The 26,221-nt window shown below is 45.7% G+C and overlaps 1 protein-coding gene across 2 annotated transcripts in view; it reads right to left on the bottom strand.

The window, feature by feature from the left end:
• Positions 1 to 26,221, bottom strand: part of LOC110489805 (reversion-inducing cysteine-rich protein with Kazal motifs) — a 57,243-nt gene that overhangs the window by 6,797 nt on the left and 24,225 nt on the right. For both annotated transcript variants that reach the window (XM_036944063.1, XM_036944064.1), the window contains 13 exons: positions 25,652 to 25,737; positions 25,525 to 25,572; positions 23,829 to 23,862; positions 22,964 to 23,161; positions 22,139 to 22,403; positions 21,488 to 21,661; positions 12,975 to 13,187; positions 10,655 to 10,791; positions 10,239 to 10,379; positions 8,829 to 9,017; positions 6,941 to 7,063; positions 6,178 to 6,349; positions 1,563 to 1,758 (listed from right to left, as the gene is read on the bottom strand). In XM_036944063.1, coding sequence (XP_036799958.1) covers positions 1,563 to 1,758; positions 6,178 to 6,349; positions 6,941 to 7,063; positions 8,829 to 9,017; positions 10,239 to 10,379; positions 10,655 to 10,791; positions 12,975 to 13,187; positions 21,488 to 21,661; positions 22,139 to 22,403; positions 22,964 to 23,161; positions 23,829 to 23,862; positions 25,525 to 25,572; positions 25,652 to 25,737 — 1,976 coding nt within the window. The remainder of the gene's footprint in view (positions 1 to 1,562; positions 1,759 to 6,177; positions 6,350 to 6,940; positions 7,064 to 8,828; positions 9,018 to 10,238; positions 10,380 to 10,654; positions 10,792 to 12,974; positions 13,188 to 21,487; positions 21,662 to 22,138; positions 22,404 to 22,963; positions 23,162 to 23,828; positions 23,863 to 25,524; positions 25,573 to 25,651; positions 25,738 to 26,221) is intronic.

The following is a 26,221-nucleotide window of genomic DNA, read 5'->3' as shown; positions in this document are numbered from 1 at the left end:
CTGCTCTGCGCGCCGGGTAGGCAAACTGTTGCCACTTCATGTGTCTGAAGGTACAAACTCTGCCTTCCCGGTGGGCATGGAGAGGAAATTAAGTGCACTATTCCACTGCTGGCCAATCAGATTGCTCAGATGACCGAGTCTGCAGTAACTTAGCAGCATACAATACAGCTACGGCAAAGTTGTTACTGTGAGATTTAAAACTGTTTCAAACATGACTAGAGAGAGACTGTCAACGAATACAGCAAAGAGCTGCTGTTTTTGAGTGAGTTCATGTTTAATTTCTTACTCAGCACTCTCAACATTTTGTATTCAACACTTGTATAACCCATAAAATGCGCATTCTTCCTACTTCCACTCATAGCTACAACAAGTACTGCAGCAGTAATGAATGAGTAGGAAAATGTATCTATAGGCTTGCGTTGTTGTTATTTTTAGCGGCTTGGGTATTTTTTAATATCAAGGAATATTTCACTTTCTCTGTTCATAAGAGTAACAACATGAATTTGTGAATGAGGGTGAAAAAATGCGGTGTGACTCGAGTTCCGATAAGCTTCCATTTTTTAAGTCATGTTAATAAAAAATTCGAGCGGTAGATCTCGGCATGATCTTGACTCAGAAAAGGTTGGTGCAGATGCTATGGAAACTTGGAGAGCAGACAAATTGATTGAGACAGTGAATTACTTTCAAATGTTCTACTCCAACAAGTTGCTTTGGCTAACTGTCAAACTGTTACCAGACAATGGCCCATGCAGGACAGGTTCTAGCTCCCTCATATTAAAATCTGGACCTTGAAGACAGTTCCAGTTCCACTCTTCCCCTATAATCAGGGACCCATTTTGACCTGGAACAACAGGTGGGTGCAATTCATTATCAAGTAGAACAGAAAACCAGCAGTAGTCCGGCTAGTGCGTTCTGCCCAACGCATCACCAGGGGCAAACTACCTGCCCTCCAGGACACCTACAGCACCCGATGTCACAGGAAGACCAAAAAGATAATCAAGGACAACAACCACCCGAGCCACTGCCTGTTCACACCGCTATCATCCAGAAGGCGAGGTCAGTACAGGTGCATCAAAGCTGGGACAGAGAGACTGGAAAACAGCTTCTATCTCAAGGCCATCAGACTATTAAACAGCCATCATTAGCACAGAGAGGCTGCTGCCTACATACAGACTTGAAATAATTGGCCTCTCTAATCAATGGATCATTAGTTCCGTTAATAATGCCACTTTAATAATGTTCACATATCTTGCATCACTCATCTCATATTTATATGCTGTATTTTATACCATATATTGCATCTTGCCTATGCCGCTGTCATTGCTCATCCATATATTTATATGTATATATTCTTATTCCATTCCTTCACTTAGATTTGTGTGTATTAGGTAGTTGTTGTGGAATTGTTAGATTACATGTTAGATATTGCTGCACTGTTGGAACAAGAAGCACAAACATTTCGCTACACCCGCAATAACATCTGCTAACCACATGACCAATAACGTTTGATTTGATTTGACCTTGGAGGGTACATATTTAAATACTCCTGGTCTAGCTGTTACCTGACAGTGGCCCATATAGGCCAGGGTCTTGTCCATCTGGAGGAGCTGACAGAGGTTGGGGTGCTCCACGTTGTCTGTGTCGCAGGCCAGGTCCATGTGAATCTTGCCACAGCCGGAGGGACGACCAACACACTCATACTGGGGACAGTGGCAGTCAACCATGTCTGTAAGGCACACTCTACGGCTGGGAATGCACCTGAGGACCAATGGAAGGAGGGGGGGAAAGGGGGTTCATTTAGTGATTATTTTAAGCAGCTTTTAAGCAGTGGAATTCCAAAACATGGACGCGTTACAGCTATCGCTTTCGTCAGTGTACACAACTATTCTTTTCAAGTAGTGTAGGTCCTTTGGTTTGAGTTGAGCACTGATGTTCCTAATTATTATTGTGAAGTAGTGTACCTTAATGGTGTGTTATTCTCACAGCAGACATCAGTGCTTTTTTTACCATGTGAATTACCCCATTTACTCCTTTATTTAAAACATAAACCATATTATAATCATAATGGTACCTATCTTTGGGGGAATGTAGTAAATATGTTGACGTTTTTATATCAGTACATTAATGCTGATTTTCGATGGGAAACAGAGAGTGAAAATCTATGAAACCTAATGAGCCCTGCCCTTTTGTACACAGTAGAGTTGAACTATGCGAAACAAGCAAAAGTTTAGGTAAAAAAGGAGGGACACTCTCTCTCTTTCTCCACCACAGCCCCCCCTATCTCCAAGGTAACCATCCCTGCATCCGTACCTCAGCACCAATCAGGTGGTCTGCAGGCCGCAGCTAGATTTTTATCACCTTGTTTACGGAAAAATAACAAATGTTTGAGAGATCCCACCAACTCTCTGTGCCTTTGAACAGATGGCCAAGGGGAGATATTATAGAATGGGTTTGCAGTGCTTTACATGAGGAAGGATGCCAAATCGCATTCTTCTTTACTGTGTGGAGGGGAGAGGGGGGTAAAATGCGTCCGTATCACGTTTCGGGTAAGACCCAGATGCAGAGAGTGTCGAAGTAACAAAAGTGTATTACTAGTACACGGGCAGGCAAAACGACAGGTCAAGGGCAGGCAAAACGACAGGTCAAGGGCAGGCAGAGGTCAGTAATCCTGGTAGGGTGCAAAAGGTCCAGAACGGCAGGCAGGCTCAGGGTCAGGGCAGGTAGAATGGTCAAAACCGGGAAAAACTAGAAAACAGGAACAAGAGCAAGGGGGAAAACGCTGGTAGGTTTCACGAAAAAAAAGGAACTGGCAACAGACAAACAGAGAACACAGGTAAAAATACACTGGGGATAATGGGGAAGATTGGTGACACTTGGAGGGGGTGGAGACAAGCACAAAGACAGGTGAAACAGATCAGGGTGTGACAGACCAGCTCTGATGTTCGTAGTAATAGGAGTTAACACGGAGCCATGTGTGGTTAAGGAGTGTGTCCTAACCATAGAATTAGGAATTAGAATAATAATAATAGTCATTTAATAGGATCTCTATGGTCCTAATAATGTGCCATCCTGGGAAAGAGGGAGCAATGTTAGATGGACGATGCTGTCTGGGGAAGAGGGAGCGATGATAGATGGATGATGCTGTCTGGGGAAGAGGGAGCGATGTTAGATGGACGATGTTGTCTGGGGAAGAGGGAGCGATGTTAGATGGACGATGTTGTCTGGGGAAGAGGGAGCGATGTTAGATGGACGATGCTGTCTGGGGAAGAGGGAGTGATGTTAGATAGATGATGCTCTTTGAGGAAGAGGCAGTGATGTTAGATGGATGATGCTGTTTGGGGAAGAGCGAGTGATGTTAGATGGATGATGCTGTATGGGGAAGAGGGAGTGACACTCAGGGCTCTGGGAGCTCAAGGCCATTCCGGAGGGGAGGGTTACAACACACCCCATACAGGCGCGCCTTATGACACAGTTACCGCCGGCAACCACAGGGGGACACACAGCCTGGCCACACCTGAATAAACAACCACTGGATACGAGGCAGTTTGAGAGGGGGATTTCAAGAAAAAGCGGAAGAGAGGAGAAGGGTGCAGGAAAATAGGATCTATCAAGAGAGGAAATAACACTCGTGGACAATGTTCCCTCTAAGTTGCGCGCCTGCCTGCAGCAGCCCTGAGACTGCAGCGCAGCTTCCTGGGACTGCCACGCAGAACAATTATTAGCTCACAGAGAGCAGCACGAGATTGCAGTCAACTTTCTATAGCAGTGGTAACCAACCAGCCGATCTACAAGGCATTCCTAATCAATCGCCAAATATTTATGTAAAAAAACAAATGAATCATTTTTTTATTTGTCTTGGGCTGTTGGCTGTAGGAGCACCGGATTCAGCAGCCCTCCGCACCGGGTAGGCGAACTGTTGCCCTTTTTCACCATTTACTGTGTCTGAAGGTACAAACTCTTCCTTCCCGGCGGGCCCAGAGAGCAAATCAAGTGCACTATAGGTCTACCGCTGGCCAATCGGATGGCTCAGATTACTATTTCTGCAGGCATAAAATAAATCTACAGCGAAGTTGATACTGTTAGATTTCAAAATGTTTAAAACCATGAGTAGAGAGAGACTGTCAACAAACACAGTAAAGAGCTGCTGTTTTTATGAGTGAGTTCAGCACTGTCAACATTTTGTATTCAACACTTTTAGAAGCTATAAAATGTGTCTTCTTCCTACTTCCACTCAGCGCTACAACAAGTACTGCAGCAGTAATGAATGAGTAGGAAAGTGTATCTATGGGCTTGCGCTGTTGTTATTTTTAGCGGCTTTGGTCTTTTTTAATATCGAGGAATATTTCACTTTCTCTGTTCAACATGAATTTGTGCATGAGGCTGTACACCTCGAGTTTTGCCATCAGCTGAAAGACGGTATCCCTTTTTCGGTCAGTGGAGGAAAGAGAGAGCGGAGGGATGTTGAGAGATGGACCCTCAGTCTGCTGCTCTCTCCCTCCGCTGAGACTGACCATCAGATGCAGGTAAAACACAAATCAAAATGATTTAAATGTATGGTCACTCAGATGTGCCTCACAATTAATACAACAATGGATCTATTACCAGTGTGATCATATAGCTTACCTCAAATGTTTTTATATAATTAAAAAAACTGTCCCCAACAACAATTCAAGCAAAGCCAATATGCAGTGATAATGTATTGGGCCTATAGCTTACTGCACAAACCTCATTGCTACAGGGCTGTTTTTAATTGGTTAATGTTGCATAGGCTTATGTTTTTTAAGTTATGTTAAAAGAAATCAGGGTGGTAGATCTCGACTTGCATTTTCACTCAGAAAGTGATCTTGACTCAGAAAAGGTTGGTGACCACTGTTCTAGAGATTTCCCTGTTATTAACACTATCAACATTTCCCTTTAATGTGGAAATTGTGATTGAATCAACTCAATATTAGCCACTTTCAATGCAACATACTGAAACAAAACAAACTATGCAAGAGATTTTGTTGTAGGCAGAATGCATCAGAGTAGAAATCTATTGCATTGATACATACGACTCAGCCAGTACTCTACACAGACTGGCGCGGCATAAACAATCAGAGCTACAGTAGGCAGATATGCAAATAGACCATTGCCATATATGGATCTGTGCCATTCACTTTGAACTGGACTGGGTTTACAGCATGCGCAGTCATGAGTAGATGCACTTGTTTTGAGATCAAAGCGAGAGATGCATGTAGCCATGTGTGCACATTTTGTTCATATCCTTTGGTGCAGTAGTTACTAAGTTATTAGCCCAGTTATAGATAATTTATAGTCAGCAATAGGGAAGGGATTGCTTCCTACAAGCACACAAAATGTGTGCATTTCTAGACATCTTTGAAAAGCAAGTCAGGTAGTGATTTTCTTCTCCCAGTATTGTATTTTGAAACAGGCTTGAATAAGCTAAGTAGCCAATAGGCAGAGGGTAGCATCATTTGTCTGATTCTCTGTAATAATGGTATGGGAATAATGCATTTTATTTTGTAAAGTGGTTTATTGCATCAAACAACGCAACAAAATGTTCAGTCGCCTCCTTGTCTGTAGGATAAGTGGATAAACAGGTTAATGCCGAGCCCTGAATGGAATCTAGGCCTACATGAAAACCACACATTGGCTGCTACTGTAGCCTGAATGATAGAACAGCTATTTCCATGTTAAAATGTTATGGGATACATTGTCTCCATGTTTTTTAATGGTAGGCCACTCTGGTAGGCCTGCATTATGATCAAATAGCCACAGTAGCCTACTTGACCACTGTTAAAACTGTAACTTAAAGCGGGTACAGTCTCATTGTTCACAGTAAACTCGCGCTGGAAGTTGCACAGAATTTTCACAACATTCAAGTTTGCGCTCAGCAGACCAGAAATTTGCTCAACGTCTAAACATTTTTGAGGGAACATTGCTAGTTGACTGAGATGGAAGAGGATCAGGGCTCAAGGTGTCCAGTCTTATCCACTTAGGCTGTATGGAATGCTTTGAAAATGCATCCTCCCTACCTTCCTTCCTTGAAGTAATCATTGATCGGACATGGTATGCACATAGTGGAACCTCTGCACTCACCAATCCAATTGTGTTGAAACAGTCATTATTCCAATAAACAAACGATTGAAGGAAAGAAGGAGTGATGGAGTATCTCACCTCTGGTTCTTCTGGCAGGGGTTGGGGGAACAGGGGTCGCTGCTGCGGCAGTGGCCAAACACAAACTGGTTGTCTTTGAAGCCCATGCAACGGGCCACACAGGCACTGGGGTAGGTGCGGCCATTACGGGCACACACTGGCACGAAGCGGTCAGGGCAGCCACATGGGAGCCCTACGGAGAGGAGGAGAGAGGGAGAGAGAAAGAGAGAGAGAGAGAGGGGCAGGGGGAGAGAGGGAGAGAGGGGCAGGGGGAGAGAGGGAGAGAGAAAAAGAGAGAGAGAGAGAGAGAGAGAGAGAGAGAGAGAGAGAGAGGGGCAGGGGGAGAGAGGGAGAGAGGGGCAGGGGGAGAGAGGGAGAGAGAAAGAGAGAGAGAGAGAGAGAGAGAGGGGCGGGGGGAGAGAGGGAGAGAGGGGCAGGGGAAGAGAGGGAGAGAGAAAGAGAGAGAGAGAGGGGCAGGGGGAGAGAGGGAGAGAGGGGCAGGGGGAGAGAGGGAGAGAGAAAGAGAGAGAGAGAGGGGCAGGGGGAGAGAGGGAGAGAGGGGCAGGGGAGAGAGGGAGAGAGGGGCAGGGGGAGAGAGGGAGAGAGAAAGAGAGAGAGAGAGAGGGGCAGGGGGAGAGAGGGAGAGAGAAAGAGGGAGAGAGAGAGAGGGGCAGGGGGAGAGATTAGAGAAAAATGCTTTCAGGATCAGGAAAAAATAAACATTATAGCAAGACCATCAACACACACACTGTTCTCTCTCTCTCTCACACACACACACACACACCAGTGAAGCGGCGGCGGTCCTCGTCTGAGCTGTCGGTGCTGAGGCACTGGCGGGTGGAGCAGATGGTCTCTCCAGCGAAGCAGGAACAGGGGTGGCAGTCTACCCTGAAGGACGTCCCATGGTCTGTAGGACAAGGACACATCGTCACCCTGTGAGACCTTGTCTGATTTCAGTGGTTATTGGGCTGCAAATGTAACTGTTATCTGACACTTTGAGTCCTCCAGCAGCTGATAGACTTAAACTATGCGATCTGGGTCATGGCACCTACAGTTGTCATGGTTCCACCTTTATCCTTAAGCACTGATTCCTCGTCTGGTCTCTTCTCTGCACCTGGGTCCACGTCACAACAGTATTAAACCTGGGAGCTGATATGAGACTTGACTTCTACAAGATACTCTTCTGCTGTGTCCGTGGGGCAGTCCCACTTCTTAGGTATTTGTAATTGTTTTTTTATTGAACAAATAGGACAATGGAGAGATAGCAGGGAAGATTGCGATTCAGTAGGGCGTGGGTGGGATTTGAAACCATGCCGACTCTGGTACAGTATGTGTGTTCCAGGGTCTGCGGCTCTAACTGTTAGACCACACAGGCCACATCTACAAGACAGTCTGTGGAAATTAAAGCAACCCCTCGGGTTTGGGCTGTCCTGGTCCCTTAGTTTTATTTCTTTAGGATCTGAAACATAAAAAATGATATTTAACTAAACTAAGGCTTCCCTATAGGATTACTGCATATTCCTCTCCTAATGCTGGATATAAGAACTCCGAAGCCCCACCACTCTCACTCTCAGGCAAACCACATCTGTGTCAAATAAGGCTGAAACGTCTGACCCCCCTTTTGAACCGGAGCGAAAACAAACATAAAAGCAAAAGCAATAAACTGATTTGGGTTCAAACAAATGTAGATTCAAAGCCGGTACATTAAACAAAGGGGGGAAGGGGGGAAAAAAATGCTAATATAAAACCTAGATATGAAAGACAATCCTGTTGTTCAAAGTGTTGTTTCTCTATGTGGATATGATTAGCCACTAGGCCACTAGGGGGCAACATCACAGAGTGACTAAGGCCATGTGTAGCCTAGAGGGGGATGTGGTTACTCTATGCTGAATTCTTCCCTGCTGTTCACAGAAGAGTTTGTGTGTGTGTGTGTGTGTGTGTGTATGTGTGTGTGTGTGTGTGTGTGTGTGTGTGTGTGTGTGTGTGTGTGTGTGTGTGTGTGTGTGTGTGTGTGTGTGTGTGTGAGATGAAGAGAGAGAGAGAGAGCGAGAGAGAGAGGAGACTGGCAGCAGGCTCCTTTCAAGTCACAGTATTGACATATAGGGCGGGCCAGAGGGAGACCGCGGGAAGGAAATACCAACATGCGGTTGGTTGGGTGCCTTATTTTTAGTTTTTTTTTTAATGTAGTGTTGCCATGCTGCTAGGGGAAGAAGAAGAGCGGCAGTGATGTTTACACTACAGGAAGCATTTTACTCTCACAACCAGGCACAACAGCACCAAGAACTCCTCCCCAGAGAGCTCTCTCCAGTCCCAAGTCAACTCCTGGGTCGTGTTCAGCAGGGTAGCAAAATGTTTTGACACGGAATATAAAAATAAGGGTTCAGGTATTGTGCTTTCAAGTTTTCCCGTTTTGTGCCTACTGAACACAATTGTGGTCCAACAGTCAGTTGTCAGCTTCAGACGTATAACAACAAATGTGTTGTCGGCAATGTCGGCATGTCTAAATTGTTCCTGTATAGCTGAAAACCAGATGGATGCTACACATTGGTGGTGAATGGAGCAAATAAAACTACCCTCACACAATGTAAAGTGTTCTGTGCTTTTAAAATAGTGAACTGAAAAGTGTCGAGCCGTGAATTCGAGCCATTTAGAACCAGTAAGCGGTAGCTTACTTTTTCTTTGTCCCCCAACAATGCAAGTCTTGGAGGTGTCTATGCAGGGCATCTCAGCACAGTTCTCCAGCCTTCCACTCTGGCCACAGGTACACACCTCGAAGCAACCCGCCTGCCCATTACGCATGGGCACCTGGATACGGGCTTCCAGGTGGACCAGGAACTCTGAGGCTTCGCCCAGTTTACAGCCTGCACACACACACGCACGTATGTACACACAAACACACACACACACACCCAGAACACAGTACAGTCAGACTAACTGTTCACGTCTACACACATACACATGTATTTACAGTGGACATAGGCGCCTCCTAGGGGCACAAGACGGTATGGTATGCTGTGACACATTGCCTTCTCCTAGCAGCAGTGTATCATTATACTCAATAACAAAACAATGCCACTGAAAAAAGAAAGCATGAAGAAGGACTGTGGGTTGTCCCTTTTTTTTAGGGGGGGGGGGGGGGGGGGGGGGAGTCACTCTCAAAATCACACTTTTTTAATAGAAAAATTATACAAGTCCACAACAATGCTTAACTTAACTCTTTTCCCTCGTGGGAATTGGCCTACAGAAGAAATATGAAAAGCACATGCATAACCATGGTAGCAATTGAAAGGGAACAGTTTGGAGGTAATAGGAAAATTATTAGACCAAAGTTCAGGACATAACAGTTCACCTGGCACAAGACTGAAACCAAACATTACACTGTTGATTTTATGTGCATTTTACATTTACTTTACTTTTCGCCAAATTTGTTGAGAACAAAATCTCAAAATACACTGGATACATTCAGTAACATGATAACAGTATTCCTGGAAAATGTGGGGTAGGTTCAACATAAGGCAAATAAAATGACAAGGGTTTGAGTGAGAGGACTAACTGGAGTCTCCAAGTGTGCACAGTTCCTAAATCATTTCAATGCGCTTTTATGACTCAAAGAAGAGTCTTGAACTATAAGGTGTTTTTTTTAGCTCTCCTAGCTGTGCCGTTGAGCAACTAGAGCAATCAGACTTGTAGTTGTTTTGTTTGGAACACAGCCCTGCATCCCCGCCATCACACAATTACTGTTGTTGTTTACGCAATCCAAAAACGGTTAATTATGAATCGATATCTGGGTCAGAAAGCTGCAGGGAATGCGAATCACTGATGCATCCTGTTTGTTTTATAATAAACTTGGGCAAATGAATTACTTTCCTAATAAGTTCAATACATTTAGTTGGTGAGACAGATTTGATAGAAGAACCGAAAGTAACAAAATTCTACTACCAAATTGTGTTTGTAGTATGTAAAAAGTACAGACGTTACGATATATCGTTAAATACTACTTAGTAGAACAAGCTCCAAACAGTGTGTCTCTATGTACAGTGGATATGGGTTACGTGGCGGTATGGTATGTTGTTATACTGTACCAGGCACACAGAAGTAGGGCAGGCAGTCCTGTCCTGGCTGACAGCCCTTCCTGTTCACCTCACACAGGTGGTTGCTGAGACAGGGGTTGGGGTTACAGGGGTGGATGACCTCCTCAATGATGTTACCCAGGGAGCTAGGAGCTGTGTGGGGACGAATGAGCCATTTCATTTGAAGCTTTAGAGAACTCTGAGATGAATCATTTATCCTTGTAATAACTGGACTCGTTGTATGTATGTGTAATCATGAATATACTTTGTCATTGTGTGAATATGAATCATATAAATCCTTTCAATTGGTAACGGTAAGGTAACAGTGCTAGTTGTTCAAAGACACACACACACACACACACACACACACACACACACACACACACACACACACACACACACACACACACACACACAGTCCCACTCACTGAGATATCTCTCCAGGGGGATGCAGCGTTCAGGGTCGTCTATGGGGGACAGGATCTCACAGATGCGCTCGGCTGTCTGTCCCTCGTGGAAGCGTTTGTGGTCACCACACTGTGTCAGGATGTCTACACAGTCCGACCTGAAGGGTTGTCAACAGCAGGGGAAACGGGCCAGTGAAGGACAGGGTGAGGAACATTCACTATTGCAACAAGGGTTGCATAATTCCGGGAATGTTCAATAAATTCCCTGGTTTTCCTGGAATTAGTAGGGAATAAACAGGACATCCGGAATCATCCAACCAGGATTTATTGAAAGTTCGCTGAATTTTACAAACCTAATCGCAACGCTGCAAGGTGTTTCGAACGCAGCATTTACGGCAACGTATGCAATGTAACTTGAAACTCCTTTCTAGTTTGTATTTGACTGTGAAAGATTTTCATTCAGTGCAACACATATCTAAAAACAGTTTCTAACCGTTTAAAGATGCTGAACTTTAACCCAGTTTCGAGTTTAGCCAGGTCACATATTCTTGTGGATACAAACAGAGACATGCTGTAGCATCGTCTGGCTTGACAGACACAGCAGAAGGCTATTATTGAAAGTGAGGTCAGACGAAACACAAGACAGATTCCTATTCCCTGCATACATCGCGCAGCATCCTCCTAGTGCCGGGAAAGCTTAGGTGCAGACATTAAAGTGCTGGACTTGTGTTTGAAGTGACTTGGGCTGCTCTCAGGCCTGCCACTGACCCATATGTTACATTCCCAACCGTCTGTCTGCTCTGTTGATTTGCCATCCTGGGGTGTAATTTCCTTTCTAGTCCTTTATTGCGGTCTCAGCTTTTCTTGCCCACACTGAGTTAAGAATGCATGTTGCGTTTCTGTTGCCTTGAGCGGGCTAATGTAATAACGTACCTTTGTGCTGCAGGTAATCAGTATGGTACACCTGGCATTCCACACACTGAGCCAAATAGGATTGACAAAACAATTATGTGTGATAGAAAAGTCATTCACCCGAGAGCCGGAGATTAAGAGATTAAGTTGAGTTGTACAGTCTGTGTATGAGTAATTATTTAAAGAGACAGATTATTTGTACATGGGCATAAGCATGCATGCACACACTCATGTACACATACACACATAAGACACACACATACACACACACACAGACACAGACACACACATTTCTTGCTCAGACATGAACAGCGGAGCCACAGCGTTTAGTTGTACTGGACAAGGCCAATACAACATGCCAATCTAAGCCCTGACTGATGTATGTGGGGTTCTGTCCTGCCATCGCTCACTGACATCCCGTCTTTGTCTTCTGTGGCTGGGTATAGAGGGAGGGAGAGCCTGGGCGGGGGATACAGAGCTCCAGACAGGCCCCCTGACATCCCAAAGCAGCCCAGGAAGAATGACTCTGAAAGGGGTAGCGTGAGGAGGCCTAATCCCCCCCTACCTCCAGAACAATGAAGGAGTGTGTGTGTCTGTCTGTCTGTCTATGTGTGTGTGCGTCTGCCCAAGGGCTCCCCCTAGAAATGCAAATGTAAATAAAGGTGCAACAAAAGGCCACTGTCACACACGTGTAGCACCTGTGAATAAGGCCTGTCAGCTGGAACACGCTCCTGACCACATTGATAAGGCCTCCACATGCATTGGCTGTTACAGCCCTGAGGGCTAGCCTAGTGTACAGGTAAATGCTGGTGTGTTAACCACAGTCACTAACATGCTAACTACCCCATTCAGCCTGACAGAAACCCAGGTGTGATTGCTCTCAGAGGAAAAAGCTCCAATCAAAAGATTTGCTTTCAGTCAAAGGATCTGCACATAAATAACCTGAGGTGGGATAGTGAGTCAAGCCATGCAGAAACCACAACATCCTCCTCCCTGAGTCAATCTAACTACATGTTGTGTCAGCAGAGCGCTCTATATGAGATCACCTGTATTTGGTTCATGTGGTTTTAGGTTCCAGCTGGTACTTTGTCGGTCGTTTCCTGAGGGGGACTTTTTACTGTGACAACGGGAGTCGATTGAAGGTGAAGGTGGGATGCTGTATGTACTTATTTAACTATTTATTAACTTTATTTTACCAGGTGGGTGATTTCAAGATAGAATGTTTTCTCAAAGGCGGGATAAATGGTAAGGCATTAACAGCAGACCCACATTAAGCCAATCCATGGACTAAAAAGTACTTTAAATGGGGATTCTCCAATGGACACTTTTTAGTCCAGGAGATGGCTTAACCTGGGTCTGGGAAACTAGACCAAAGTCATACTAAATACGTGAAGTCAATTAACAGAATGAGAACAGAGAGGGTACATACTTGCAGATGACGCTGCCGCGGGACTTGCTGTAGCAGGGTTTGATCTGCAGGGCGCAGGCCACAGCCTTCCACATCTCCGGACGACACTTCCTGATGTCCAGGACGGGGATGTTCATAAAGGGCATCTTGATCGTCCCATTGGACCACAGCTTGATGTCGTTCATGGCGCCCTGGTCTGATTGGATGTTACAGCTACGGAACAGCTCAGTGGGCCTGGAGTCAATAAGACCGGGAGACGTGATAGAATTAGCAGATGGACTCAATAGAACACGCATCTATCAGAATGAATACAAATGTGCACACAACAGAAACACAGAGAATCGGTTAACATTTTCGGGGTGGGTGCTAGGTTGCTTCGACTCGAGGTTAGGACATGGATACAAAGAGTCACAGAGTGAATCTTACTACAGAAGACAAAAACCCATGTCCATATAAACCAAAACGTAGCACATAACACTGCCGCTGTCTCTGTCTAATGGGTTGCACAGTCACTCTGCCCTGTGAGTCCAGATGTTGTGTCCACAGCTCTGTCTAATGGGTTGCACAGTCACTCTGCCCTGTGAGTCCAGATGTTGTGTCCACAGCTCTGTCTAATGGGTTGCACAGTCACTCTGCCCTGTGAGTCCAGATGTTGTGTCCACAGCTCTGTCTAATGGGTTGCACAGTCACTCTGCCCTGTGAGTCCAGATGTTGTGTCCACAGCTCTGTCTAATGGGTTGCACAGTCACTCTGCCCTGTGAGTCCAGATGTTGTGTCCACAGCTCTGTCTAATGGGTTGCACAGTCACTCTGCCCTGTGAGTCCAGATGTTGTGTCCACAGCTCTGTCTAATGGGTTGCACGGTCACTCTGCCCTGTGAGTCCAGATGTTGTGTCCACAGCTCTGTCTAATGGGTTGCACAGTCACTCTGCCCTGTGAGTCCAGATGTTGTGTCCACAGCTCTGTCTAATGGGTTGCACGGTCACTCTGCCCTGTGAGTCCAGATGTTGTGTCCACAGCTCTGTCTAATGGGTTGCACGGTCACTCTGCCCTGTGAGTCCAGATGTTGTGTCCACAGCTCTGTCTAATGGGTTGCACGGTCACTCTGCCCTGTGAGTCCAGATGTTGTGTCCACAGCTCTGTCTAATGGGTTGCACAGTCACTCTGCCCTGTGAGTCCAGATGTTGTGTCCACAGCTCTGTCTAATGGGTTGCACGGTCACTCTGCCCTGTGAGTCCAGATGTTGTGTCCACAGCTCTGTCTAATGGGTTGCACAGTCACTCTGCCCTGTGAGTCCAGATGTTGTGTCCACAGCTCTGTCTAATGGGTTGCACGGTCACTCTGCCCTGTGAGTCCAGATGTTGTGTCCACAGCTCTGTCTAATGGGTTGCACAGTCACTCTGCCCTGTGAGTCCAGATGTTGTGTCCACAGCTCTGTCTAATGGGTTGCACAGTCACTCTGCCCTGTGAGTCCAGATGTTGTGTCCACAGCTCTGTCTAATGGGTTGCACAGTCACTCTGCCCTGTGAGTCCAGATGTTGTGTCCACAGCTCTGTCTAATGGGTTGCACAGTCACTCTGCCCTGTGAGTCCAGATGTTGTGTCCACAGCTCTGTCTAATGGGTTGCACGGTCACTCTGCCCTGTGAGTCCAGATGTTGTGTCCACAGCTCTGTCTAATGGGTTGCACGGTCACTCTGCCCTGTGAGTCCAGATGTTGTGTCCACAGCTCTGTCTAATGGGTTGCACAGTCACTCTGCCCTGTGAGTCCAGATGTTGTGTCCACAGCTCTGTCTAATGGGTTGCACAGTCACTCTGCCCTGTGAGTCCAGATGTTGTGTCCACAGCTCTGTCTAATGGGTTGCACGGTCACTCTGCCCTGTGAGTCCAGATGTTGTGTCCACAGCTCTGTCTAACGGGTTGCACAGTCACTCTGCCCTGTGAGTCCAGATGTTGTGTCCACAGCTCTGTCTAATGGGTTGCACGGTCACTCTGCCCTGTGAGTCCAGATGTTGTGTCCACAGCTCTGTCTAATGGGTTGCACGGTCACTCTGCCCTGTGAGTCCAGATGTTGTGTCCACAGCTCTGTCTAATGGGTTGCACAGTCACTCTGCCCTGTGAGTCCAGATGTTGTGTCCACAGCTCTGTCTAATGGGTTGCACGGTCACTCTGCCCTGTGAGTCCAGATGTTGTGTCCACAGCTCTGTCTAATGGGTTGCACGGTCACTCTGCCCTGTGAGTCCAGATGTTGTGTCCACAGCTCTGTCTAATGGGTTGCACGGTCACTCTGCCCTGTGAGTCCAGATGTTGTGTCCACAGCTCTGTCTAATGGGTTGCACGGTCACTCTGCCCTGTGAGTCCAGATGTTGTGTCCACAGCTCTGTCTAATGGGTTGCACGGTCACTCTGCCCTGTGAGTCCAGATGTTGTGTCCACAGCTCTGTCTAATGGGTTGCACGGTCACTCTGCCCTGTGAGTCCAGATGTTGTGTCCACAGCTCTGTCTAATGGGTTGCACGGTCACTCTGCCCTGTGAGTCCAGATGTTGTGTCCACAGCTCAACAGCACATGGATGTGGCTGTGATGATGTCACACCCCGGGCAGCCGGACGGCCGTTACTACTGTTAGTCACTGCAGAAACATCCCAGATACAAGCCAGGGAACAAAAGACCAACGGCTGGTGCCGAGAAGCACTACTTCCTGAAGAAACCTGTTGCTGGGGCGAGGACTATTTTCTTTAATGATCTACGGGAGGTAGGAAGTGTCTTTCATGTACGTCCAGTGTGGACCGGGTGATTGGTAGGTTTCTGTAGGTCCAGTGTGGACCGGGTGATTGGTAGGTTTCTGTAGGTCCAGTGTGGACCGGGTGATTGGTAGGTTTCTGTAGGTCCAGTGTGGACCGGGTGATTGGTAGGTTTCTGTAGGTCCAGTGTGGACCGGGTGATTGGTAGGTTTCTGTAGGTCCAGTGTGGACCGGGTGATTGGTAGGTTTCTGTAGGTCCAGTGTGGACCGGGTGATTGGTAGGTTTCTGTAGGTCCAGTGTTGCCCGGGTGATTGGTAGGTTTCTGTAGGTCCAGTGTGGACCGGGTGATTGGTAGGTTTCTGTAGGTCCTGTGTTGCCCGGGTGATTGGTAGGTTTCTGTAGGTCCAGTGTTGCCCGGGTGATTGGTAGGTTTATGTAGATCCAGTGTTGCCCGGGTGATTGGTAGGTTTATGTAGGTCCAGTGTGGGCTGGGTGATTTGTAGGTTCCACTGGGTGAGGGAGGGATGTTTCTGGGGCTGATGTTGAATCTGGTCTAGCGCTGATCTCCAGCCAGTGGTTGATTTAATAACAGCCTTTAAAATCTCCCACTGGCCACTCATGCTGCCTTGCCCGTGTGTGTGCGTGCGTGCGTGTGTGTGTGTGTGTGTGTGTGTGTGTGTGTGTGTGCGCATGCGTGCGTGCGTGTGTGTGTGTTTGTGTGTCAGAGGTGGAACCAAGTTACTATTATTCGAGTCACAAGCAAGTCTCAAGTCACAAGGTCCGAGTCTCAAGTCGAGTCACAAGTAGAACGAGTCTCGAGTCAAGTCCAAGTCATGCATTCTAAGAGCAAGTCAAGTCCAGTCACAAGTTTTTTCTAGTCAAGTGTCAAGTCAAGTAAAAAATATAATAAATAAAAAACTTTACATGAAATGAATTGTGTTGGATGGCGGGGTGCTACAGACAGCTATAGCGGTCGCTAATAGTAAAGGCCCAGTGCAGTACTTTCTGAAAAAAACATTTTTCAGGGGGTGCTGCAGCACCCTCAAAACCCCTACTTCCTGCGGCTATGAATGTGTCATTACATCCATAAATGGTGATGCATTTTCAAAACGCAAGACACAGAAATAAACTGCGCGTTGCACCTGCATTTTGTGCTGAAAGTCATTTATGTTGACAGTCATGATCAACTAGGGATGTTATGTCACTTCTGTTATGTCCAGAGCAAGCAGGATCATACAGCCTAGTTGTCTTCTTTATTATTTTGGTTAGGTCAGGGTGTGACATGGGTGATGTATGTGTTTTTGTACTGTCTAGGGGTTTTGTATGTTTATGGGGGCTGTATACTATCTAGGTGTTTATGTATGTCTATGGTTAGTTGCCTGTGTCTGCACCTGTTTATACAGTATATAGCGTCACGTTTGTTTTGTTTTGTATAGTTTGTTTAGTGTTTCTTCGTTAATAAATAGAAGAATGAATTCACATCACGCTGCGCCTTGGTCTCTTCCATTCAACGAACGTGACAGCAGCAGAGGTTGATGATCTGCTGTATGCAGCGGTTAGAAAGCATGGTCTGTCTTTAGCCTTTCTCTTCCTCACAAATATCCTAATAAATATCCTAAGAATGTTACATCTTCATCCCATAAGTATTGAAGGCAGTGCGATGTTACAGCTCTCTTCAGACATAGCCAGTACGCAGAACTGATGTAAATAGCCTAATTAACTCACCCAAACTAGGACTATCTGAAATATGAAAATGATCAATGAAATCGCCATGTAGCCTATTGTTCTGGCAAAGATATGTCCGTAGCAGATTGCTAAACTGCATTCTATATGGATAATGTAAATGTAGGCTACTCTGCTTCTGTCGGGCATAACCCGGAGAAAATTAAACAAGTGCTTTCTGGTCACTAATCTGATTATGCGCGCCCGCCTTTGCTCCGACAAATTATGATTGGTCATTGGTCAGCAGTCAAGACGCTCAACTCTTTGGTTCTGAAGCACAGATAAGATGTTTTTGAGACAATAATTTGGTGCAATGCCGTAGGCCTATGTTCGTGACCAGATCAAATAGGAAAATGTATAAATATCAAATACAAATGGTAGACTTAAAGCCTACCTATGTAATCTATTAAAATATGTAAACTATGAACAATATGGATTCTTCCCATTCAGTTTCATACTCGCACCCCTCAAAAGAGGACCACTAGCTCACGCGACCTGTGTTGTTTGACAGTTTTCTGGTCCAATCAGAGGACCGAGTGTATGTTTCACTAGCCAATCTGTTGTGTTTCTTTTTGTAAAATACTGTCTCTGTCTGCGTGGAGAGTAATCCACGGCAACTCTGTGAGAGTAATCCACGGCAACTCTGTGAGAGTAATCCACGGCAACTCTGTGAGAGTAATCCACGGCAACTCTGTGAGAGTAATCCACGGCAACTCTGTGAGAGTAATCCACGGCAACTCTGTGAGAGTAATCCAGGGCAACTCTGTGAGAGTAATCCACGGCAACTCTGTGCCACAAAATGAGTGTCAAAACGTTACAAAACATGGAAAGATCATTTCAAGTCATCAGTCTCAAGTCTTTACATTTATGAATCCAAGTCATGTGACTGGAGTCCACACCTCTGGTGTGTGTGTGTGTGTGTGTGTGTGTGTGCGTGTGTGTGTGCGTGTGCGTGTGTGTCTGTGAGAGGGGAAGGAAAGTGAGGTCTTGACCACAAGCAGAGGGACCACAGCCTTACCTCAGCTCCAGGTCATGAACCAAACGTGACCCCATTGGTGGGTAGTAGGTAATGGTCATAGAGGTTTTCCACTCCACCCAAAAATAAGCTTTAATGATATCTTCCCTTTTATTTACAGTGACTCGTTCCTATTCTCGCTCTCTCTCTTTCACCCAGATGGAAAGGGAGGAAAGTCGCTCCAATTAAAGCATAGGTATTTAGGATTGTTATTAAATACATTTCATTTTCACCAAGCAGGCTCAATACAGTCAGTGAGTCAGCTATTCCTCATATAACTCAATAAATTCTTCTTAATAAAGACAGATCAACTTAAAATAGGCATGGTGTTTATGGCAACCATTTCCATACGCTCAGTCAATAACTAGAACTAGAAGAGTTTTATCTAAGATAGTGGTCTAGTCAACTTGAGTCAACCGGAGTCAACATCCTAGGTCCTGGGTGTGTGTACATGACCTCTTTCCCCCACTTCCCTCTCTCTAGCTCTGCCCCCCTCTCCCACCCTCCTCTCAGAATGATTGGCATGTGGATTGAGACTTCCTGCCATGGGCTTTGGTGGGCCCTATTGTCCAGACAGACAAGCAGACAGACGGGTGGATAGACAGACAGACAGATAGACAGCCAGACAGACACACAGAGGTCACAATGTTTTTTTTTAGCCTCCAGCACTATTTAACTTCCATACTGCGACTGTGCCCCCACGCCGCTGGTCGCCCCAGCTTTTGAACCCCCGGGGGGGGGGGGACTCTCGTGCAATGGCCCCGGGACTCCTTCAAAGGAAATGAGAGCTAGCGTTTGTTTGTCTGTACTCTAAATCCTACAGTGGGGAGCAGTGGTGCCATCATCTAAAGAGGAATTCATTGATCTTCCCCAATGAAAATAATACATGGAATACTTGGGATTTCCAAATCTTCTCTAAGAGGGCCTACCATGAGAAGTTTCAATTACTTTTTTTGTTTGATTGAACATTGATTACATCGTTTGCCTGCCGGGCTGCAATTCAAGTGTTGATACAGTATGTTTTATGATAATCATGACGTTATGGTTATCATTATTATTGTGTTGTAACCGATACAGTCAACAGACAAAGACATATGTAAAACTATATCACAGACAAAGAGAGATCAGGTGATGAGACGAAGTGTTCTTCAGATCCCCTTGTATCCAATCATATATTTTCTCCGTCCCTTTAGAAACCGGACAGAGCAAACGGCTGGTGGTGGGATGGAGCTTTGTGGACAGTGCTTGGTGAGTCCACGAGTGGGGATCATTCTGTTGAACTGTGTGTGTTTGTATGAGTTCGCCCGCCGGGCTTTGATGGCGTCCCGCATGGGTCTCAGGCCCTGTCCCAAGCCAGGATGCAGCAAGCTGTGACACGGCTGGCCTCCAAGGTCAAGTGTATTTGTCGAAGGGAACCCACACACCATAAACTATAATCACACACACACACACACACACACACACACACACACACACACACACACACACACACACACACACACACACACACACACACACACACACACACACACACACACACACAGTCTCTCTATCCTTTTCTCTTTCCTTCTTTCTCGGTGACCTCTAAACAACCTAGTACAAAGTCATGGAAGGCGACCACAATACTCACAGAGCCTATAAAGTAACATCGTCGTCAACTAGTCATTGTCTCTCTGAAGAGACCCCAGAGGTCTTGGTTTCACCCGGCCCCAACCAGTTGGCCAGCCATAATGACTAGCATGGGATCGACTAGACACAGGGCTTCGTTTCACAACCAACGTTTAAACAGAAAGATAAATACATGAAACGTACCAATGTCATTGTGTTAACTGCAGTGTATTATTTCATGTGGTTACGAGGCTGTTGCTTCCAGTTTGGGTTTGGAGGTGCACATAGGGTTATGTATGGAAGCCACTAACCCACCAACAACGGGGCTGGGGAAAATGGTGGGGTGGACGCACTCACTCCCTACCCAACCTCGCCTTCTCCCCTGACCTTCCTGTGACACTCCAGGACTAAAGAATCCTATTAGCCTAGCCTGTGTCCGACCAGCCCAATGCTTGAGGTGATGGAGAACATGGGTTTGCAGGATGCCAGTTCACCATTCGGCCATTTGTGAGTAACACTCTGGTTTAACGAAATGACTCATTTATAATTTACGTGTCCTTTTTCTCTTTCGCTCTCATTGTCATACCCCGGGGTGGTTTGTATGTGTTGAAATTGGACGTGTGACTAAATGAGAAGGCCCATCAATGCAACAGAGTACTACAGACTCCTTTTTGGATGTATGCAGTCGTTGTGGACGTGGGATTTTAAGTTAATCAGTACAGTATAGTAGGTACCAGACCTGTTGTAGACCTATTGTAGGTCTGGTATAGTCTGGTACAGTCTGGTACAGTGTGGTCCTGTGTGGTTCTGTGTGGTTCAGTTCGTAAAAGTGTGGCACTAACAATGCAAATGTTGTGAATTTGCTGCAGGGATCTCATACAAAAATGTATGCATGAAATAATCTGTTAAGAGTGTCATATATTGGAACTATATAATAATAATAATTATTATTCTAATAATAATACAGTCCCTTCAGAAAGTATTCCAACCCCTTGAGTTTTTCCGCATTTTCTTGTGTTACAAAGTGGGATAAAAGTGGATTTAATTGCCATTTTTTGTCAATAATCTACACAATAAACTCTTTAATGTCAAAGTGGAAGAAAAATGCATTTTGCAAGAAAAATTACATTTTTGCATTATTTAAAACTATTTTTTACTCATTTTTCCAATGTGTCGGAGGAAACACCGTGCACCTGGCGACCGTGTCAGCGTGCATTGCACCCAGCCCTACCACAGGAGTCACTAGTGCGCAATGGGACAAGAACATCCCTGCCAGCCAAACCCTCCCCTAACCCGGACGACGCTGGGCCAATTGTGCGCCGCCCACATGGGTCTCCCGGTCGCGGCCGGCTGCGACAGAGCCTGGACTTGAACTAGGATCTCTAGTGGGGCACAGCTGGTATAAATACCTATCTACTTATCTGGTGTAGTAGCTGGGTATATACCATACCTGTTGTTGAAGTTGGTGCAGTAGGCCAGGTCCTTACAGCCTAGCTGGCAGGGCTCCCTGACGTCGGCCAAACAGGTGATCAGATCCGTCTCCACAGGGTTGTATTCGCACATCTGGTCAAACTCCTGCCATGTCTGAGTGCCCCAGTTGGTGCTGATCTCCTGACACATATCCCTTTTGGTTGACAAAACCCGAGTTAAACATGCAGACAGACACACAACTCAAGAATGTAAAACCAGACTCAAATGTCAGACTCAAATGTACACTGCCTTTGAACAATGTAAAAAATCTCCATAACTTTGAGTGTGCCTAACCTTCTGGCCCATCTAACTGTATAAAGTCATCTTGAAATGTGCAATAATCTGAAATCTGAAAACACGTTTTCACATGTGTAGTTTCATGTTATCACATTTTGCTTTATATGTTGTCGTATGGGATTACATGAAAATGGGTTTTTGGAACACTTCATGTGGTTTCCATAAGGCTCTGTAGCTAGCTCAGTTGGTAGAGTATGGTCCTTGTAATGCCAGGATAGGGGGTTCAACTCCCAGGACCACCGATATGTAAAATGTTGCTTTGGATAAAAGCGTCTGCTAAATGGCATATACTGTACATTATTATACGCATCTCGTCAGAGTACAAACAACTAACCTGCACAATGAGGTATTGGCTTTGGAGCAGCAGTGCAGCTTGGCGCCGTCCATCTTGGCGGTGGGGGAGGTCTCCGTCTCGCTCTTGGTTGGGGGGTGGGCGCTGCCCAGGAAGCACTGCCACAGTGGGTCCTGGGGCAGTGGCTGGCTGCCGCACTCATCGATCAGGCCCTCCATGATCTCATGCTCTGTGGTCATGGTGCGAAGGATACGCCGGCATGCCACCTGGCAGTGGGGCTCATCTGCCCGGTCGCAGCAGTACAGGCCTGGATGGACCAACAAACTTAGTGATAGGCAATGATGGGAGGAAGGCAACACAGACATAAGATACACACTGGACATATTAAATGGGGATAGATTAGTATTTCAATTAAATATATTATTCTTTACTCTTGAGGAGCATTTACTTGGGCAATTATTTGGGTATAAGACTACTCATTATCTATGGGGTTGCTGATAGGTTAGTATCAGATTATTATCATCTTTTGTTGTTTTTGAATTCAACCTTTATTTAACTAGACAAGTGAGAAGAACAAATTCTTATTTACAATGACGGGATAGGAACAGTGGGTTAACTGCCTTGTTCAGGGGCAGAACGACATATTTTTTGACCTTGTCAGCTCAGGGATTCAATCTAGCAACCTTTCAGTTACTGGCCCAATGCTCTAACCACTAGGCTACAAAGCACAGATATCCTCAGGATCTACAAAGCTCCTGATAGGTCAGTATTAGATATACGCAGTATCTACGAAGCTCCTGATAGGTCAGTATTAGATACACTCGTTATCTACGACGCTCCTGATAGGTCAGTAATAGATATACTTACTGTCTATAGGGCTTCTAATAGGGTAAGACTTGGTGTAGTTGCCCACACAGCCAATGAGCTCTGGGCTGATGCTCTGGCAGTATTCCTTGACAGCTTTGATTTGAGAGACGGTGGGGGAGGAGTCTGTCCGGAAGATAGCCTGGCAGTACTCTCTGCAGTTGGTGTGTCTCCCTGCGTAGCTGCAGCACACCGAGCCCACTGAGGCAGCACAGACAGACAACACAGTTACAACTTGCTTTCCATCAGTCATTTACTTCAATGGAATTGTAAACAGAATTGAATAGAAAAGAGTTAATCATTATTATTATAAAGGCTATTTAGTCTATTTAGTTTTTAGCCTTTAGCTGCATGAAATATATGACAGACATCGCAAACATGATTGACATTCAAGCATCAGGAATTCTTCTTTGCTGAATTAGAGTAGAATAGAGTAGACTTCCAGGATTTCCTAGAGAATAGTCTGATTAAATATGCATGGTGAACATTGGGGGTGATCCTCAGTTGCTAGACTTCAGGGAAGTCCAAGACCTCACATCCTCATAATCGCCCAAAGGCATGTCTGTCACATCTGTGGTGGGCTTGTCTGCAAGGCAGTTTCACACCACCACATTGCAGCTCCGAATACAAATAAGGGTTTCATCGGCTGGCTGACTCCGTGACAGATGAAATAATTTCTGCGGACCAAAGGTCAAGACCTTGCCTTTCAGGCACGTAAACACGGCTCGTCAAGCAGAGTGGTGACTCTTTTCCTCCTCACAGAGGTCAAAGGGCCCTGAGCTGACTCCATGTTTAATCACACTGGAAATTCGCTCTCAGATTGATGGACTTGGGCTAGCAGCTTGTCATGGAGATTTGGGAAACTTACTCTCATTTTTGATGATACAGCTGTAGAGTGGTTTCTGGAAATGAGAAGAAAAAAATTTTGTGATCAAAAGTACAATTGAAAAAAAAATATTGTGTTAGCTCTCTCTCTCCCCCCTCTGTCCCCCTCTTTCTCTCTCTCTCACCCTCTTTCTCTCTCCCCCCTCTCTCTCTTTCTCGGTCTCCCCTCTTTCTTTCTCTCTCTTTCTCTCTCCCCTCTCTATCTCTCTCTCCCTCTTTCTCTCTCGCTCTTCCCCCCCTCTTTCTCTCTCTCCCCCCCTTTCTCTCTCTCTCCCCCTCTTTCTCTCTCTCCCCCTTTCTCTCTCTCCCCCTCTTTCTCTCTCTCTCTCCCCCTCTTTCTTTCTCTCTCCCCCTCTTTCTCTGTCTCTCTCTCTAGCTCTCCCCCTCTCTCGGTCTCCCCCTTTCTTTCTTTCTTTCTTTCTTTCTTTCTTTCTTTCTTTCTTTCTTTCTTTCTCTCTCTCTCTCTCTCTCTCCCCCCTTTCTCTCTCTCTCCCCCTCTTTCTCTCTCTCTCCCCCTCTTTAGCTCTTTCTCTCTCTCCCCCTTTCTCTCACTCTCCCCCTCTTTCACTCTCTCTCTCCCCCTCTTTCTCTCTCTCTCTCTCTCTCTCTATTTCTCTCTACCCCACCCCTCTCTCCATCCCTCTTTCTTTCTATCGCTCATCAAATGGGTAGCCATGGCAGTGATTGGGGACATTGCGCTGTGTAGGGTGCCGTCTTTTGGACCTGAGTCTCTGTGGTCAGTAAAGATACCATGGAACTTATCGTCAGAGTAGGGGTGTTAACCCCGTGTCCTGGCTAAATTCCCAAAAAGGCCATCATGGTCACTTAATCACACACTTTCAATTGGCTCATTCATCGCCCCTCCTCTCCCCTGTAACTATTCCCCAGGTCGTTGCTGTAAATGAGAATGTGTTTTCAGTCAACTTACCTGATTACCTGATTTTTTTTAAATACATAAAAACAGTCCTGTCCTAAGTACTGTTAAAACTTAATCTGAAAACTAACTGGCTTCTTTCCAACAACACCACAGAGGAACATAAAGGCCAATGCTGCTGCGGGCTTTGGCTTCCCTCGCAAGGATTCATGAAAGGGCAAGATGAAAGGGGCCAGTGCCTAATTAAAGCTGGTGGGGGGAGTTTGGTTGTGGTTGTGGTCCAAACCAAACATTAAGCCCGCCGCTTTGTTTGTTTGTTTGTTTGGAACGAGGAGGTGAGCCAGATGAAAGGAGACCTCTGCTAGCACATTGCTAGCCTACGATAATAGCTAAGCTAAATCTTCTCAGCAGACTGGATGAGCTCACTCCTCTCTCCCTTTGACGAGAGTGGCTCCAATCAGAGCTATGTTGGAGTGCTACACTGACAGGAAATGACCTCATAAAGAGGGGTGGGGATGAGCGCGATACTGAGATGGACCGTAAAGACTTAACACTGCCTTTATCTTGTAAAAGCCAGGGAAAAGGCCAGGGAAAGGCCAGGGAAAAGGCCAGGGAAAGGCCAGGGAAAAGGCCAGGGAAAGGCAAGGGAAAGGCCAGGGAAAAGGCCAGGGAAAGGCCAGGGAAAAGGCCAGGGAAAGGCCAGGGAAAGGCAGCAGAGAGTATACAGTCTCTCAGAGTCAAAAGCATTTGCTCAGTTTAAGCAAAGCACATTATTTTACACAATACATGACCTCGTGTTACTTACCTCTGTGTCTTTTTTGCATATTTTTGTGATGTCGTTCTTGGATGATGCCTATAGGGTCAGAGAATGAGGAATTAGGTGAGACCATATGGATGAGGCCATAACTGGCCAAACTAACTTCCTCTCTCACCTGCTTGCACTCTCTGCGGCACTCTGCCGAGATGGCCAGCTCACAGCAGCCAAGGCCAACCCAACCATCAGACTTCCTGGACGCTCCTGTAGACAAACAAAAATGGCCACCATTACCCATAAATCTTGCTGGGTGTAGCATTATCACAATAAAAATATGGGTTCATTTTATCCTCTAGTGGGGGGTTGCAAAATATTCATAGTGTTTAATGGGCAGCATATTAAAGCCAGACTCAGTATGACCCAAATAAAATATATATTTTTTCCAGTTTTAATATATCTTGAAATTAATAGATGAAAGCTTATTTGGCCATTTGTGTCACCTCAAAGTGATTCAAATTAAGTTTTTATAAATGATAAGTACAGAAGTTTTGTTTACAAATTGCTGGTCAGATTTCTCCAGGTAATTATGATGCAAATAGAATATTCTATCTGTTCCTCTGATCCATCCACGACTACAGCAACATATCAACAATACATACAAATGGGCCTATCTACTGTATATCGCTCTCGTTATAAACGAGCGTTAAATGATACAGAATAAAAGTGTAATTTAGCTGACAAATGCGTG

The sequence above is a fragment of the Oncorhynchus mykiss genome, chromosome 15, assembly GCF_013265735.2.
Source record: "Oncorhynchus mykiss isolate Arlee chromosome 15, USDA_OmykA_1.1, whole genome shotgun sequence".
Lineage (NCBI taxonomy): Eukaryota > Metazoa > Chordata > Actinopteri > Salmoniformes > Salmonidae > Oncorhynchus > Oncorhynchus mykiss.
The sequence above is the reverse complement of the archived record's forward strand: the minus strand, read 5'-3'. Positions and strand labels throughout refer to the sequence as shown.